This window comes from Ovis aries, chromosome 18 (assembly GCF_016772045.2).
Source record: "Ovis aries strain OAR_USU_Benz2616 breed Rambouillet chromosome 18, ARS-UI_Ramb_v3.0, whole genome shotgun sequence".
Lineage (NCBI taxonomy): Eukaryota > Metazoa > Chordata > Mammalia > Artiodactyla > Bovidae > Ovis > Ovis aries.
The window spans coordinates 19,973,868-19,992,287 of NC_056071.1; the positions used below are offsets into that span (position 1 = coordinate 19,973,868).

Here is an 18,420-nt window from a genome sequence, read left to right on the forward strand (position 1 = left end):
CAAGTTGCCTGTTTCTGAGCTATGCTATGTCATAAGTGAAGCAGATACTTCAAAGTAGATACATTTGAAAATAATGGGAAAATACTGAGTTGGGACCAGGTTTGGGGAACAGGAACAAAAAGAAAGAGGAGACTTTGGGAGAACTAGAAGAAGCATTGTGGTTTGACGGGGGCTGTGGGGTGTCAGGGGCACTGAAAAAGCCTCCTTTTTAATGTTATTTATTTGATTGTGTCTCTTGTGGTGTGTGGGCTCCAGAGCAGGCAGGCTCCGTAGTTGGGGCGCATGGGCTTAGTTGCCCCATGGCTTGTGGGATCTTAGTTCCCCAAGCAGGGATGGAACCTATGTCCCCTACATTGGAAAGCAAAGTCTTAACCACTTGACCACCAGGGAAGTCCCTGAAAAAAAGCTCTTGAAGCAAAGACAAGTCCAGCTAAAAGCCTTGAAAATGATGTTTGTCACTTTTCTGTCGCCCAGCATCCATTCCTCCTCTCCAAGGGCACACACATTTCCTTTGGGGGACGTTCTTCTCTCACAATGCACGTAAGTAGTAATTCAAGGTGCCCTGCCCACCCACTCTGAAATTCCGTGCTTCTAGACATCTCCCTCCTGGGACATTGGCTCTTTGCAGGGAGTGATACTGCTGACTGTGTAAAGAGCACATTACTTGAGCAGCCCCCTGGTTTCCTTCCTGGATCTGCTCTCTTCAAGCCTGCTCCGGCCTCTCGTCCATTTGGGGAACATCCCAGCATCCCTCTAATATAAGAGGAGTTAAGTTAGTCAGGACTGGGTTGTTGCTTTAACCAAAGTATCCTGTTTGGTACAAAAATAAAACGCCAAGAAGTAACTGCTAATGGGCATTTGGTTCACTGGGAAAGACTTGGTGGGGGAATTAATCTCAGACAACATATCCTGAACATCTATTGTGTGCCAAGCCTGGAGCCAACTTGGTAGAGAGGTGCTGGAGAGAATCAAAGGGAATAATAGCTAAGTCTAGGTCCCATAGCTATAAAGTGGTTTGATCTATTAATACATCCAAGGGACCCAAGTCCCATAAGGAAGAATCGGTCACCCACGGATTTAGGGCAAAGATGAGCATTAGTCAGCTTTTTTTCCAACTGTCTTATAAACAGCCTAGCAACCATCTGTCCTTGTTCATGTGAACTCCATCTGCCCAAAGATGGTGTGTGTGTGTGTGTGTGTGTGTGTGTGTGTGTGTGTGTGTGCCTGTCAGGAGGGATGTGGGTGGGAGGGAGGTCTAAATTGTCCCTTGAGGGCTTTTCCTTTGGGCAATTCTGTTAGTATAGCCAGATGTTGATTATAAGTATGTTCAGAAGATAAAGATATACTGGCCTCTAGATTTTATTGTGGTCTTCCAGCTTCTTTCTTAGTAACAGGATTCATTAACCACTGACCACAGCACAACGTTGGACAAAATACCATCTAGATAAGTAACGAAGTAGAAGACATCACTTCAGCTTCCGGGGAGTCAGGAGGAAAACATGCCCAGATGCTAACTCTTGAGAGTAACTTTTAAAAATGTAGATATAAATGCAAATTTGTGTAGTGAAAACTCAGTATTGAAACATGAAGCAAGCTATAAAAGTTTTACTATAAGACAATAAATACCTGAATAATGGAGAGATACACCATGTTTTTGAATGAGGCAAGTCAAACTGTAAAGATGTCAATTCTTCCCAAAGTAGTATGTGTTTGGTGTGTTTTCAATTTAAAAATCCTAAATTTTTCATAAAGCAAGCTAATCCTATAGTTCATCTGGAAACTAAAATGCCAAAAGTCTGCCAAGAAAATGTTGAGTGAGGTAGGCCTGTACTATCAACTCTCAAAATACTCCATAAAGCTATGTTAATTAAAGGGATACCATATTGGCACAAGAATAGACAAAGAAATCGATGAATCAGAATAGAAAATGCAGAAACAAATCCAAATATTTCATTGAGAACTTGGTATATATATAAAATGACAGTCAAAAACCGTAGGGAAAGGATGGGCCATTTATGGTGTAAAGACAATTAGCTATCCGGAAAAAAAATGAAATTTTCACATCATTTTCAAAAATAAGTGGATTTAAAAGAGTAATACATTTTTAAAAACTATAGGACTAACAGAAAGAAGTATTGGGAATATACTTATAATTGGGTGTTGGAATAGTTTCTTTCTAAACAAAATGCAAAACACAAAGGTTTTAACAGAGAAAATTAACAGATTTAACCACAACACACAAAATTTATATAAGGTGAAAGACAAAATTAAAATATGCAATACAGTACATGGTAGTTAAAAGAAAAAAGGAGATGTTTTCAGGTGTTAAGATCGCAGGCTAGTCCTTTCCCACTTCCACGCTAGCTCTCCTCCCCCAAACCCTCCATAAAGGGCGGGGCGGTGGGTGAGGATGGTGGGGCTTGGACCTTACAGCTCTCCTTTCTGCCTCTGCTCATCCCAAGCCATGGCTGTGAGAGTCACCTCATGATGACTGCAGTAGGTGCTGAGCACATGCTTGTGAAGTTAATTCACACACACACACACATATAAATGGGATAGACTGGGAGAAAACCGTTGCAAAATATAATATATATAATGACTTAATGTAAGGATGATAAAAAGGAAAAAAGAAAAGTATGATAGAAAATGGATGAAGGATATGAATAGACAGTTCCCAGAAAAGAAATCCAAATTGCTAATAAGCATATGGATCAAGGAAATGCAAATTCAAATAAGAAACTTTTGGCCATAGATTGGGTCAACCTTAAGAAACACAAATTGAAGTGAAATATCCATTTTTTGCCTATCAGAGTAGCCAAAATGTGAAAGATTGATAACACCGATTATTGATGAGAATGAAGAAGACAGGTACTTTCATACACAATTGATGGGAATGTAAATTTGTCCCTCTTTTGGGGAAGGCAGTTTGGTGATACAATAACATTTAAAATGCACATAGCTCTCGTGTGTGTGTTTTTTAAATATTTATTTATTTCTGGCTTCCATGGATCCTAGTTGTGGCTCTCAGGCTTAGTTGCCCTGTGGCTCGTGGTATTTCTGTTGCCCAACCCAGGATCGAACCCAAGGCCACTGCATTGGAAAGTTGATTCTTAGCCACTGGACCACCAGGGAAGTCCCAGGCTCTAGGTTTTATTTCTCATCCTCTTGGCCCCCTCTGTATTTCCCCTTGTGTAGTCAAGGCCCGGCTTCTTTATTGCATATGCTGTGCTTAGTCGCTTAGTTACATCTCTTTGTGCCCCGTGGGCTGTACCCTGCCAGGCTCCTCCGTCCATGGAATTCTCCAAGCAAGAATGCTGGAGTGGGTTGCCATTCTCTTCTCCCAGGGACCCTCCTGACCCAGGGATCGAACCTGTGTCTCCTGAATTGCAGGTGAATTCTTTACTGTCTGAGCCACCAGGGAAGCCCCTCTTTATTACATAGCACCAGGCTTCCAAGGAGGTACAAGAAGAAGCTGCCAGATTCCTTAAGGGCCAGGCCCAGATCTGGGCAGCAGGCCTCCCATCACATCCTACCGGTCCAAGCAAATCACAGGCCCGCCTGGACTCACAGCGTGTGCAGATGTTTCTAGCTCCTAATGGGAAGAGTGGCTTTCGGGGACAGGAATAGGTAGAATTATTGGCAGCCATATTTTCGGATGAACTATCCCATAGGTAGTTAGAGTAAAACATATTCCTCCATGTATTATTTCAGCAGCATTTCTTAAATGTTTCCATATTCATACACATTTCAAATGTTCCATTGTTTCAGTCCAGATTTCTTCACTGAGCTAAACCATGTAACGAGGCACCTATTCTAGCTTTTCATTTCTTAATGTTTTTCTTATGATCTGTGGATTGGTTATATAAACAAACAGAAACACACAGTAAAGCTCCACTAGAGTAAATGCTGTGCAGAAACTCAATTTTGTAAGCCCTCGTGTTGTGTTACCGTGAAGTTAATTAAAGACAGTGTTTCATCAGTAGGTGGTAGTGTCATAAAATGATAGATTATGAAACCTCCTCTGTGCACAATTGACTTTACACTGAAGGTTCCAGATGACCCTGAGGCAGTCGCTTATTCTCATACACACACACACGCATGCACATACGCACACACGACTTGAGAATTTCATCCCAACCCAGTCTGAGAACAGTGCTAAGTAGCCTCGAAAGAGATCAGCAGCCAAACCAATCGTGCCACAGCCAAGTTCACGTTATTCTGATGCATATGATATTTTAATCGTATCTTTATCTTTTCAGAGGGCTTCCCTTGTGGCTCAGCTGGTAAAGAATCTACCTGTAATGCAGGAGACCCCGGTTTGATTCCTGGGTTGGGAAGATTCCCCCGGAGAAGGGAAAGGCTACTCACTGCAGTATTCTGGCCTAGAGAATTCCATGGACTATATAGTCCAGAGGGTTGCAAAGAGTCGGACACGACTGAGCGACTTTCACTTTTCACACCAGTGGGTCTGTACTCTTCATCCGCAAGTCCTCCCTACATGTTTAGTGTGTGTCTAGTGCCGTGAGGACAGACACAGGGGAGAATGAGCCTGGCTCCTGCAGGTGGCAGGCAGGAGTGTTCTTGAAAAGAGTGTATTTTAATGAAGCCTCAGGAGTGCGGGAATGGAGTTATGTCGCGGGGTGCTTTGCCAGGGGGCACAGAGACGAGGCACCTCCCCCAACAATCTGATTGGAAGTGACTCTTGAGAGACAGGTAGTAGCTGGGCAGGAGAAAAAAACTGGATGTAAAAAGAGAGAAGGAGGTATTTCCAATGCAGGAGACGCGGGTTCAATCCCTGGTCAGGGAACTAAGATCCCACACGCCACAGGGCTGCTAAGCCCGCGTGCCACAACTACTACAAAAACCACAACTAGAGAGAAGCCCAAACACCGCGACAAAGAGCCTGCTTGGGGCAACTGAGACCCAACGCAGCCAAAAATAAATAAATATAATTTTTTAATGAATAATTATTTAAAAGAGAGAAGGAGAGAGCATTCCAGGCAGAAGAAACAGCCTGAGCAAAGGTAGCTGGGATAAAAATAGCTCCTGGGTGGGGCTGGGCTGGCGGTTCAGGTTTTTTGGAGCTTAGGCAGAAAAGGTGGGCAGGCACCAGAGTGTGGCGGGCCTCCTAAGCCAAGCTACTGGGACTCAAGCAATGGAGGACTGTGGCCAGGGTTATGTGTTAGTTATCCCTCCACTGGTTGGGGGATGCCAGAGTCGCGGGAACAAGACTAGAGGCTAAGAGGCCACTTGAGGGAGGCAGATGCCAAGATTCAGAGGTGCTGACAGGACCTCGAATCTGGAGCATGGCCTCAGGGTCATCACATGTGTCGTGATTATACAGGAAATCTGTGACTAGCCAAATGGAAATTCTATTCTTTTGTCATCTTCTCTAAGATTATATTGTATTCCAAACAAAATCAGAAGATTTTTTATTCCAAACAAGATCAGAAAATAAGTGGATGAAATTTAACCCATTCTTCTGACATTTTTAACCTCAGAACATTTCCATTTTTAATTTACATTATAAACAAAATTTTCTCCCAACTTTTCCTCCAGGAGCAATTGGAAGTTTAGTTTCTTGGACCACTCTCCCACCCCGATGCACAATTTATCGTCCAATTTAGTAGGCTGACGGTCATCCTCATCATTTTTCAACAGGGTTTTTATTGTTTAGCTGCTTAGTCATGTCTGACTATTTAGCAACCGCCTGCCAGTCTCCTCTGTCCACAGGATCTCTCTCCCAGGCAAGAATACTGGAATGGGTTGCCATTTCCTACTTCAGGGGATCTTCCCAACCCAGGGTTTGAAGCCAGGTCTCCTGCGTTGCAGGTGGATGCTTTACCACCGAGTCACCTGGGAAGCCCCTAAGTAGTCTGAAACCCTTCATAAATTATATTATCTAAATCTTGTATAGTATTCAACTGTCCAATTGACATTATTTGTATAGGCTTGCTTTCTGTTGCTGTCTTAATCCGCTCATCTCTTATAAATGCTTCTGCCTGCTTTCCAAAGGCCATGCCCTCTGCACTGAGATTTGCACCTGTGGTGTGACATTGGCAAGTGATTTCATGTCCTTAGGTCTTAAAATACTCTTTCTTGTCCTCCCTGCCCCCACAAAAGAAGCATGTCTGGGAACTGGCTTGCTTAAGGTGATAACTTCCCTTCTCTTAAACCTTGTGATGAATTAATTAACAGTTAGTGAATTACCAGGAAAAAAAAAAAGTAAATCTGGTTTAAGGAGAGGATCTAGGATCATCTGGTCTGATAAAAAAGATGGTCTCGAATCGGCAAACAAACATTAAGGTAAATTCTTAACAAAATGTTCACCACTGTGATACGCTACGGAGATGGATTGACGTCAGTACCAAATCCTGCTTGACCATCAAGCTGGGGCTCAAAGCCGAAGAAGAGAAACAGATAGCAGTTTCAGGATATGGGATCATCTTGCAAACTGTGATTATGAACTGTAGTCATTTCTTAATTGTAACTTGGAGCACCTTGTTTTTCCCAGTAATTAACTAGTTTGTGGTTTTTGCACTTCCCTCTGACGACCAGAGTCACTCTGTTTTCACGAAGGACAGTTGTTAGGGTGGTGTCGTGCCTTGCTTGTGCTAACAAGACTTTATCCTTCATTAATCCAACAAATATTTACATTGCTCTGCCCTTCCAGCACATTCTCCGGAGCATACAATGCTGCCCCCCCCAACACACACAGACACGCACAAGGCACTCGACAGACTCTCAGGAGCTTTGCAGCCCTTGCCGGTTTAACAAAGGGCTAACCCTTTGTTAGCATGGGGTCACCCCTGCAGCTGTGACTGCCTTATTAGGGGAAGGCAAAGAAGTGAGCATTTAGTGTGTGTAGGCGCCTGCTAGCTATTTTATATACATTAGCTCAGTTGATAATGAGGCTAACCCTGTCAAGTAGCATGTGTTCAAAATGTACTAGTTGCTTTCTTTCTGTTCTACATTATGGAAATAACCCATGTTGAATTAATTAACACCTTCAGTTTGAAATCCTGTCTATATAAGCATGTCCTGGTTGATTTCTAAAGCTAATCTGATGCATCAGTGGGAAAAGGAGTAAATCATGGCCTGGATGTAAGGTTGAAAAAAATATCCTATTTGTGCTTAGTGGACAGAATTTGCTGGGGGTAGGGGAAAAAGGTTGAAAAGCTTTTGTTCCAAGAGTTTTTTAGAGCATTATTCCAAGAGTGTGGGAAAATTGACCTCTCCTCTCCTTCTTTCTCAGATACATCCCACCATTGATCTGGGGGAAAAGTGGACACATCCAAACAGCCTTGTATGGGAAGATGGGAAGGGTGAGGTCGCCACACCCGTATGGGCACCGGAAGTTCATCACCATGTCTGATGGAGCCACTTCGACCTTTGACCTCTTCGAGCCCTTGGCTGAGCACTGTGTGGGAGGTGAGCTAGTTCAGGTTGTGGGATTGGGCCAGCACTCAGGGAGTGAGCATTAATCCCTGAGGGAGCTTGGTATGAATGCTCAAGTCACTGACTGTCACCATCGCATCCAGGGGGCCCACAGGACAGCAGCTGAGGTGCTTCACTTAGCTACCGCCTGCAAGGACTGGCTCCAGCATGGGCTGGCCGAGTGCCTTGTAGGGCTCTGCAGAGAGCATTGTTGAATACCGTTTTTTAGTCCTCTTGTGAAATAGAAAGGTTTGTGTAAGAACTTGGAGCCCAGGATCAGATCTCTGGTTTGATAACAGCAATAGAAGCTGGCCTAGTCTAAGTGTTTCATATATACTATTATCTCATTTAATCTTTACAACCACCCTGAAGAGTCAGTGCCTTATTATCCCTACTTTACTGATGAGGAAACCAAAGCTTATAGATGCAGTGTAGCTAGTCTTCTTTGTTGGACAACAGCAGGTAACAAAGGCTCTCAGGTAGCCTCTGCTTAGGTTTTCAGGGGTCTGGGACACCTATTTCTCAGAAACAACCACAGTTTCTACTGCTGATAAAACTCTCATTGTTCCGTCCAGGCTGCACAATAAACAGGCATTAAAAAGCTTCACAATGAGGACTTTTGAGGAAGTGGAGTTACATGGCAGCATCCTCTGAATGTTGTTTCTACCAGAAGAGAACAATATTTTGATTTCTATGGTATTCAAATGTACCTGGTTTTGTTTTGTTTTTTAATAGGAGCTCAGTAAATATTTAGGGGTAAATTCCAGTAAGTATATTATTATAGCTCTCAGTTATTTAAAGCACTTAGAACTGCTGAGTAGCTAGTAACAACGTAGCTTATGTTCCCTCTGACAGGAATGCTTGTCCCAGACTTTCACATGACTGCTTCCTTGTCACTTAGCTCTGCGCTCCAATGTCACCTCCTCATAGGGATGGTCTCTGATCCTTCCCGGGAAATCCATCACACCTTCTTGCTCAGGTTCTTCATGGTACCTGCCAATCTCTAAACTTATTTGTGTAGTTGTCTATTATCTGTCTGCTAGAATGTTGGAATCCTTCAGAGTCCAATAAACAGTCACAGAAGGAATGAATAAGAATAAGTTGGGCGTTCACAGTGTGTTTATGGTCTTGTAGCTGAGCTTTTAAATATTTACTTCTCTACCAAACCCAGTTAAGTATTTTTTCCCCTTGTATCTAATGCTCTGACTTCTACTATTGAAGCACAAAATTTAATTTAACCAGTCTGCTCTTCTAGGACAGAGGTGGAAAGCTGAAAAAGACAAAACTTTTATTCTTTCTTTTTTTTCAACTTGTCTCTGTCTTTCTATCACCCCTGTGCCCAGAAAGAATTGATAAAGGTAGTTCTGGAAAGCAGTATTTGCATCCAAGAAATGCTTTAAGGAAAGCAGCCCTTTTCCCCCCGCTTTTTTGATTTTTTTCTGACAACAAAAGGAATAAATACTCACTTTAAAAAATGTAGATAACATAGAAACTTTTTTTAAAACGAGAAAATAATCATCAATAATCCTACACCCTGCATACCATTGTTAACATTTTGTTCCATTTACCTTCAGTTCTATGTAAAATAGAACTGAAAAATTTCAGTTACTACATAGGTATATTCCCATATCATTAAAAGTCTAAAATGTCTTTAATAACAAAAGTTTAATGATTGCTTAATAGTCTGCCATGTGGTCATGACATAATTTAATCATTCTATTTTTGAACATTTAGCTTGCTTATAATTTTGTTATGCTTAAGTAATCCTTTGATAAGCATACTTATTCATAAAATTTAAGGCAGGATTCCAAAAATTGGAATTTCAAGATTTATTAAAACTTTTAATGTTCTTTATACATTATTGCATAAGAATTTAAAAATTGTCTCAACTTTTAGAAGGAAAATTTATGATTAAATTTAATGACCTAAATATCACTTTTCTTTTAAAGAAAAATATTTATTCATCTTTTCAAGTAGGTAGTTCATACTCATGGTAGAAAATTCAAAAGTTACTGAAGGACATACAGTAAAAGTGTAAATTCCTCTCCCACCCACCCTTACACCCCAGTGGTACCAACTGTTAGGACTCATGTGTATGATTCCAGAGCTAGTGGATGCATTTATAAATATAGATGTCTTCTCCCACCCCTAAATGATAGCATAGCATAGCCTTTTTTTGCATCTTGCTCTTTTCCACTTAATACTTATTGGAGAGCTTGCCTTAGCAGTGTATATAAAAATGTCTCTTTATTTTTAAGGACTACATAATATTTCTTCATTTGGATATGCAAAAACTTATTTAACCAGACCCCTGTTTCTGGACATATACATTATGTTCAGATTTCTGCCGTTACTGCAGATGTATTGCTTTGTGTATGTATGATATATTTGTAGAATTAATACCTGAAAGTAAAATTGTTGGATCAGAGAAGTCTGTGCAAACACAGTTTTTTTATTTTTTCTGTTCATTGATTCATTCATACAGAATTTCATATAGAAACTAAGAGTGATGCTCAGAAATTTGTATGGTGGTTTGACAGAGGAATTTTATATCCATTGAATCTAGTACTAAAAAACTGAGATTTGTATTTCTTCATTTTATTTTTCTAGTAATTAATTTTTATTGTATTTTATTTTTCAAAAGCATCTGCCCTTATGGATTGGAACTTTTAAAAAACTGACCCTTCACCGTAAATAATTTGAGAAGCACTGAAGTAGACAGTTTCAGCTAGAAGGGAAAGTTACTCTGTCTCAGAGAGTAGAGTGAGAAGATGAATGTTAAATTCTCTCCTACTGTTTTCTAAGCCAGTGAAGTGTAATTGTGTCCATTTACCACATCAGTATTTATTGGCTATCTCGGAATCTCCTTCTCCACCCTGCAGATGACATTACCATGGTCATCTGCCCTGGAATTGCCAATCACAGCGAGAAGCAGTACATCCGCACCTTTGTCGACTATGCCCAGAAAAACGGCTATCGGTGCGCTGTGCTGAACCACCTGGGCGCCTTACCCAACATTGAACTGACCTCGCCACGCATGTTCACCTACGGTAAGCGGGGGCCACGGCCAAGCGGAGTTCCCCCAACCTTTTATTTTTTCTCTTCCCACTGCAAGTGTGGGGCTGCGTCTGCCTCTGCCTTACTTTTCTGAGTTTAGAGTTTGTGCCCATGTGCAAGAGCTGGTGAGGCACACAGTTGTAACAGCAGGGCATTTAACAAGCTATGCCTCCGAACAGCAGCTCTGGGGGGCCCTGGAACCACCCTCCTCTCATCCCATCTCAGGGGCAGGAGCTAAAACTCACAGGCGAAGGTCTTGCACAGCGCCCCCTGCTGGTAAGTTAATGCCCTTCACTCATCCCTCAGGACTCCTGTGACTGGCGGGCAAGCATTGTGATGAGGCTGGTGGATGCCAGTGGGAAGGGAATCTGGTAGCTTAACAACCCAGTGGCTTTCAGGCTGCTTGAGGACAGGAATTAAATCTCATATTTAGATACATGCTTCTTGCCTTTAATTGCAGTCCTATGTTAGGTAAGGCTCTGTGTTATAGACTGCTCATTCTTGAATCTTACTTAACTCTCCCTTCAGATTAACTGTGAACATTCATAAATAATAAACTCTTAAAATATGTGTCTGTATATATGTACCAACCTGTGGGGTGTTCATAAGTAAATCAATTATAATGTGTTTTCATGGGAAACAAATGAAAATTATATCTATAATCTCACCATAACTAATTTTCTGTTTCTTCATCCTCCCATTCTTTGATCTACGTGTACAGTTTTTGAGTGCAGTCATAGGGTGTATATCTATGGTGACTTAATTTAAATAATTTTATATTCACTAACATAAAGATGCATAGTCATTTAATCTTTTTAAAGAGCCACCTTGCTGTGATTACCCCGTTATAGTTTATTTAACCATTCCTCTTTGTAGTCATTTAGGTTATTTAAAGTTTTTCAGCATTTTAAATAATGAAGCAATGAATACTTTTACATAGAATCTTTTTCTTCTCTTTAATGACTTTTTGGGAGTAAATTTCCAGGAGTAGAATTTTGGAGTCAGCATTCCTTATGCATGTTTATACATATTGTCAGATTGTCCTCCAGCAAGGTTGTTCCAGTTTATTCTGCATTTGGTGGCATGTAAGGGCAGGTTGGGAAGCGTGAGCAGGTTCACCTGCTCTGTGCCTGGCTAGGGGCTCCCCATCCCGCTCCTCCTCGGTGTGCACTCCCACCTACAGACACCCATTTTACAGACTCTCTTCTGTACAACAGTTTGTTTAGTGGCTTGAAGATATAGGAGAAACCCCAGATTTACACATAAGACAGGAACATGGGACGCTGATGCTGGGAAAGATTGAGGGCAGGAGCAGAAGAGGGGGTGACAGAGGATGAGATGGCTGCATCACTGACTCAAGGAGCGTGAGCAAACTCCGGGAGATAGTGAAGGGCAGGGAAGCCTGGCCTGCTGCAGTTCATGGGGTCACAGCCTTGGGCACAACTTAGCAACTGAACAACAGGCACATGGGGAATAGTGAGTAAGTGGGAGACAGGTTTGGGTCCAAAAGACAGAAACAGAATCTAACAAAAATGAAAACAGTGGGGAATGATGATAAGGTCTGGGACTTCCCTGGTGGTCCAGTGGTTAATACTTCACCTTCCAATGCAAGGGTGCAGTTTCAATCCCTGGTCACGGAGCCAAGATCCTACATGCCTTGCAGCCAAAAGGCAAAACATAAAACAGAAACAATATTATAACAAATTCAATAAAGACTTTAAAACTGGACCACATCCAAAAAAAAAATATCTTAAAAAAAAATAAGATCCTGTACTTGGATATACAAATTCAACTTCACGAGTAAAGAATGGGGATGTATGGCTTGCTTGGCCATAGGATCTGGGATGGGAGCATGAAGTGCTAAAAGCATGAAGTGCCAAGAAGACAAGAAATACCTCGAGAACACTGATCACGTGCCCAACACAGGGAAACATCCATTTCCCTTGGACAGAATCCTTCCCACTTCCGCAGCAGCCCTTGAGGCGGTTAGTAAGACTGTGATGGAAAGACTGAAGCCCAGAGAGGCTAGGTAATTCAGGCAGAGAGATAGAGGCAGTAAGTAAAACAGGCAAGATGAGAGCCTGGATCTGGCCGCCCCAGCCTCCAGAATCCTTGGAGGAGAGTTGGGTATGTGTGGTCCAGGCCCCTGCCCCACAGCGTGCTGAGCCACAGGGACAGGAGATTAGCTTAGGGGCATTCACACCCATGTCCGGAAGTCTAGTGGCTAAAGGAGAAGAGAAGAGGTGCTCAGTGTGGGATGTGGTCACAGAGCGGCCACCCCGGCCCTGCCACTGGCTGGCCATGTGTCCTTGAGTTTGCTTAACCTCAACTCCAGGTTCTTCACCGGCAAAGTGAAGATTACAATTTTACAATTAAACATGGGTTACCAAGGACTTAGCCGGCAATTGAGTGCATAACATACAGTAACAGCTTATTAAATGTTCGACTTACTCAGATACTTGAAGATCCATTAATGCTAGTGAGAGATTGGCAGTGCTCTGTGTGGCCTAGATAAATAAGTGCTCCAGGGGCAGATGGGAGTGTCAGTAATAATTACAGTACAGTATGATGAGTGAACCACTAGAGAGGGTCTGGTGGGCACACCACCGCAGTGTGGGGAAACCAGCCTCTTTTTCTGTAGGCAAGGAGTCATTCGTGGAAGGAAGTGTTCTCCCAGAAAAAGCATTTGAACTGGCTCCTCAAAGTGAGGATGGGGGATTTCCCTGGTGGCCCAGTGGTTAAGACTCCATGCTCCCAATGCGGGGGGCCCAGGTTCAGTCCCTGGTCAGGGAACTAGATCCCACATTCGGCCACTAAAGACGTGGCACAGCCAAATAAATAAATATTTTTAAAAAATGGTGAGGATGGTTGCAGCTCATAAATAGAGGGAAGAGCTGTAGGGGAAACAGTAGTACAGCTGCTTTTACAAGCATTTCACACCTAGGCTGGCCATCAAAAAGGAAGAGCCATGGGATTAGAGTGCCTAACATACAGTTAACAGCATGTGCCTAACATACAGTAACTCTATGCGACTGCATGGACTGTAGTCTGCCAGGCTCTGTTCGTGGAATTCTCTAGGCAAGAATCCTGGAGGAGGGTTTTGCCATTCCCTTCTCTAGGGGATCTTCCCAACCCAGGAATCAAACCAGTAGTAGTACAGTGCTACTGGTACAGCTGCTTTTAAGAGCATGACACACCTAGGCTGGCCATCAGAAAGGAAGAGCCATGGGGTTAGATGAGTCCTTGTAGGGCCAACTCAGCCCCCATGTTTTTCATAAAAATTTAACTGTTTCCTTCTTTGTTGTTGTCACCGTTTGCTTCATCAGAATTTTAGAAGTAAATTCCTATAGTGTATTATATTTTAGTAGTATTTCAGAAAGACAGGTGACCTAGAAGATATGGGTGATTTTTCTAGCTGTGTTATTTAGTTCTTTTGTTTATCAGTACATCTTTGACCTGTTCAGATGCATTGTTTAACCATCAGTTAATAAGGTCAAACAAATGTGACCTTACGTCAAAAATCCAGAACCCCAGTGCTTTGTTGAAATCCAAACAGAAACATCTTTGGTGGCTTTGAGAAAGCATTAGTGCTTCCATAGGCGCTGTTCATTCCGGGAGACAGTGGAGGACAGGAGGCCTGGCATGCTGCACTCCATGGGGTGGCAAAGTCACAGAAATAGGCCTGGTGGGTTTGAGGTCCTTTTTTTTTTTTTTTCTTAATCTCACATCCTACAGACATTTCATGAGGCCAGACCCCGAGATGAGAATACAGATGGTAGTCTAAGCCGCCTGCTTTCCTAAAGCTCCCCATCTAGTGAGTAACAGCTCAGCGTCGAGGGAAGAGGTTGGGAGACAGTCCCAGTCGGGCTGCGCTTGCTGGCTGGGCTTTTCCAAAAAGAACATTTACCAAACCGCACCCTTTTTAAGGACAGGAGCCAGACTTCTGTGTTTAATTTTCATACTATGTTAATCTCCTGCACCTAGTGAGGAGGTCCTCCAGGCCTATTTCTGTGACTCTGAGAAGCTCTCGCTGTTCTTTTGCTTTAAATCTAAAATATATCCGACTGGGAACTATTTCCTTACTCCTTAGAAGTATCGGCAGGATGTAGTTCCTTACACAGAAAGGCTGTGTAGGGACTTCCCTAGTGGTCCAGTGGTTAAGAATCCGCCTTCCAATGCAGGGAACGCAGGTTTGATCCCTGGTGGGGGAACTTAGATTCCACACGCCATGGAGCAACTGAGCCCTCTCGCTCAGGAATCTGAGCGCCACAACTAGGGAGAAGCCCGAAGGCTGCAAGGAAGAGCCCACGTGCCACAGCTAAGACCTGACACAGCCAAAAATGAAATAAATAGACAAAAAAAATTTTTTTTTCTAAAGAAAGGTGCAGGAGATTAACATAGGATCACTAGAGATGCTCAGGAGAGGCCTGCGGAAGAAGGCAGTGTTTCAGAGTCTGCATTCCCCAGTTGGGGAAGTCAGCAGTAATATAAAGGCACACAGCATGGGGTCCAGCAAATACCACTACATGGCCATGTTACTGCCTTTTTCCGCCTTTCGCTCTAAATTTGTGTGTTCTGTGAGCGTTCGTAGACGAGAAAAGGTGGAAGTTCACTGGAACCTTTAAAAGGCCTAGCCTCTAGGTCAGCTGACCGCCTGTGAACGCTCACAAGGGCCAATTTGAGAAGCTGTGCTTACGGAGCATAAATTTCTGTTTTGAATTTGGCCTGAATTCTGACTCTTTGTACATGTGGGGATGGCAAGGCCCCAGTGGTTATTTTGAAGCATGCAGTGCTTGCTTTCCAGCGGCGTAAACTTCAGAATTGGCTCCTTGCCAAATCTGGTGGGCTAGGGCTGGGGATGGGGGGTGGAGGGGGGTGGTGGTGGATGTGGGGGTCACACACCTCCGTGTTACTGGCTTGTTCTGTAGTACATGCAGTACGTGCTTGCTAAGTCGCTTCAGTCATGTCCAACTCTTTGTGACCCTATGGACAAGAGCCTGCCAGGCTCCTCTGTCCATGGGATTCTCAGGCAAGAATACTGGAGTGGGTTGCCGTTTCCTCTTCCAGGGGATCTTCCCACCTCGGGGATTGAACCCGAGTCTCCTGTGTCTCCTGCATTGGCAGGTGGGTTCTTTATTGCTAACTCCACCTGGGAAGCCCCAATTGTAGTATATATTTATTTAGCTATATTTTAACTTTCTAAAATTTATTTTCATTCTTTAAAAATAATTCCTCATCCCTTGCCTCAGAATAGTTCATAGATTTTTTTTTAAACCAGCAGAATTTCCCTTTTGAAAAATTAAATTCAGTGACATTATCTGATCTGACCAAAGACAAAATGTGAGGCCATTAGGATGAGTAGTAGAATCCACAGGGGTAAAATTTATCAATCTTTTAAATTTCTTATTTAAATAGGACTGGATCAGACTGGGTCCATAACCCTGTCATCTGAATGAGATCAATGAATAACACTTGAAAATCAAGGAACACCTAGAAGTCGTGAATATTTTTTGAAGTGTATTTATCATACAGAGCCTAGTCTTTAATTGGAACACAGGAGTCGTGGACATGTGGGCTGTCATTGGCTGAAGGCCGTATCCCAACAGTCCAGTGTTCACATTCAGAGCAGAGTACAGCTGGATCAAGTCCACCAGCCAAGGAAACAAACCAAAAACCAAAATGATCCAGTTGTGGTTATTCTGACCTCCATTTCTAAGACTGACCCTGGAAATGTTATGACCAGAAAGTTAAGAGCCAAGCAACAAAGGATCCATGAGTTTGATCTTGATTAGAGAAAAAAAAAAATGGAATTTTTTAAAAAGTCTTTTCTATATCGTATGTTGAAAAGAATCAAAATAATAACCCCCATAAGGTGACCAAGTCTCTTACAATCATGAACCTCCTAAGAACTTATGACCGAACACCGACCTAGGACATTTTGGCGTTGAAAATGGTCTCAAACTACTTACATTGCCTTTTCCTGTGAGTTTTAACAGTGAAGTGGGCTCTTCCCTTATTTCTAAACACTTGGCTTTCTTGCATTAGCATCAAGGTGAGCAGAGGTGGCTAAAACCGCAGCATCATGTTTTATTGCTCGGAGAGGGAACTCATTAATGTCCATTTGGGTTTAATACTGGAATTGTTTTTGTATTTAAAACTATCTTTTGTAATCTCAATGTAAGATCAGAAAGCTGTGCCTTACTTAGAGTACAGTATTTCCATCTTAGAAGGGAGGGAGGCCCTGTACCTAGGGCGACCATATAATTTAGCATCCCAACTGGGTCACTTTTGAGAGTGAAAGAGAACTTTCCTCATAACTGCATCAGAATAACAGACAAACTCTGAGGTCTCTCTCAGGCAAACCCTCCTATATAGCAAGCTGTAGAGATCACCCATGATCCAATGCATCTTGCCACCAGGACTTGCAGATCAGTGATTTCCTGTTATATTTTTAAATTGTTATTGATTTATCTATTCATTCTTGACTGTGCTAGGTCTTTGTTACTGCACTCAGGCTTTCTCTTATTGCAGTGAGCAGGGGCTACTCTTCATTGTGGTACAGGGGCTCAGTTGTCCTGGGGCATGTGGGATTTTACCAAACCAGGGATTGAACCCGTGTCCCCTGCATTGGCAGGCGAACTCTTAACCACTGGACCAGCAGAGAAGCCTGCAGATAGTGATTTTTAAGAAACTTCTACTTTTCCGTAAGTTCCTCCTACCTACCGTTTCAATTGCTGCAGACTGATAACCCAGAGCTGTTTTGCCTGTGGTACAGTTGTGTATAATAACTGCAGGAGGGTGCCATGGGGTGGCGGGGTGAAGAGAGACAGAGGATGAGGAAGTGAAGGCAGTGAATTTGCAGAAAGTCAAGCATCTCAGTAAAACATCTGACAAGACCATCTGCTGAGAGGACTCGAGCATCAAGAGAGTTCCTAGGGAGGGGCCAGAGTTTGGGATGTGTTCGGGGCCATCCCATTTGCGCTTTCAGGATGAGATCTAAATATTTAACCTTCAGCTGGAAGAGAGCCATATTCAGCACCCTGTACCCAAGGAAACAAAGCCAAGAGCATTCATGCGTGAAAATCTTTGTTTGAGAGAGAAAGACAAGGCCAATTAACATGGTGGGCCAAAAGGGCTCTCACTTTATTTCTACAGCTGTTTTCTTCCCTGGCTGACTCAACTTGGCAGTAGCTTGCCCACAACTCAAAGAAATGACTCACACACCTTCACTAGGAAAATGCTAGGGACTGCGAGGCTCCTAGCTGCCTGCCAGCAGAGCCGTGTTGCTGGCTAACCAGATCATACTCGGGGGTTAAATTTAGGGGGAAGGATATTTAGGTTCTTTTTCCCCGATCCCCCGTACAGTCACACTGGGTGTTATTGTGTGCTCTCATTCCAAATGATTCAGACTTCCTCCTTACCCAGTTCACATTGTGGCACACCCACTACGTGCCTAGCATGGAGTTCACAGATGACTCAACGTCTCCATCCACAAAGAACACCAAGTCTGGTTCTTGTATTCCAGCCTACTGAGTCATGTCGGTGCCATTTTGGGGGAATATGGCTTTGAAATAGTAGCATTCAGACTGCCTTAGCCTCATCTCTGTTTAGGGGTGGGAGGTATAAGAAAAGGGTCTTCCCTGTCCTCCACAGTTGGCCTTTCAAAGATGGGCCTGTGGGACTCATCTCTCTAAGGCCAGGGTGGTGGTGGTAGTGGTAGTCGCTCAGTTGTGTCTGACTCTGTGACCCCCACAGACTGTAGCCCGCCAGGATCTTCTGTCCATGGGGTTCTCCAGGCAAGAATTCTGAAGTGGCAATGCCCTCCTCCAGCGGATCTTCCTAACCCAGAGATCAAACCTGGGTTTCCTGCATTGCAGGCAGATTCTTTACAATTGAGCTACAGGGAAGTCCTAAGGCCAGAGTAGT

General features: G+C 43.1%; 1 protein-coding gene across 1 annotated transcript in view; it reads left to right on the forward strand.

Moving 5' to 3' along the window:
* ABHD2 (abhydrolase domain containing 2, acylglycerol lipase) overlaps positions 1–18,420 on the forward strand; it is a 110,722-nt gene that overhangs the window by 63,602 nt on the left and 28,700 nt on the right. The window contains exons 4-5 of the mRNA XM_004017743.5: positions 7,256–7,431; positions 10,320–10,487. Of these exons, the coding sequence (XP_004017792.1) occupies positions 7,256–7,431; positions 10,320–10,487 (344 nt within the window). The remainder of the gene's footprint in view (positions 1–7,255; positions 7,432–10,319; positions 10,488–18,420) is intronic.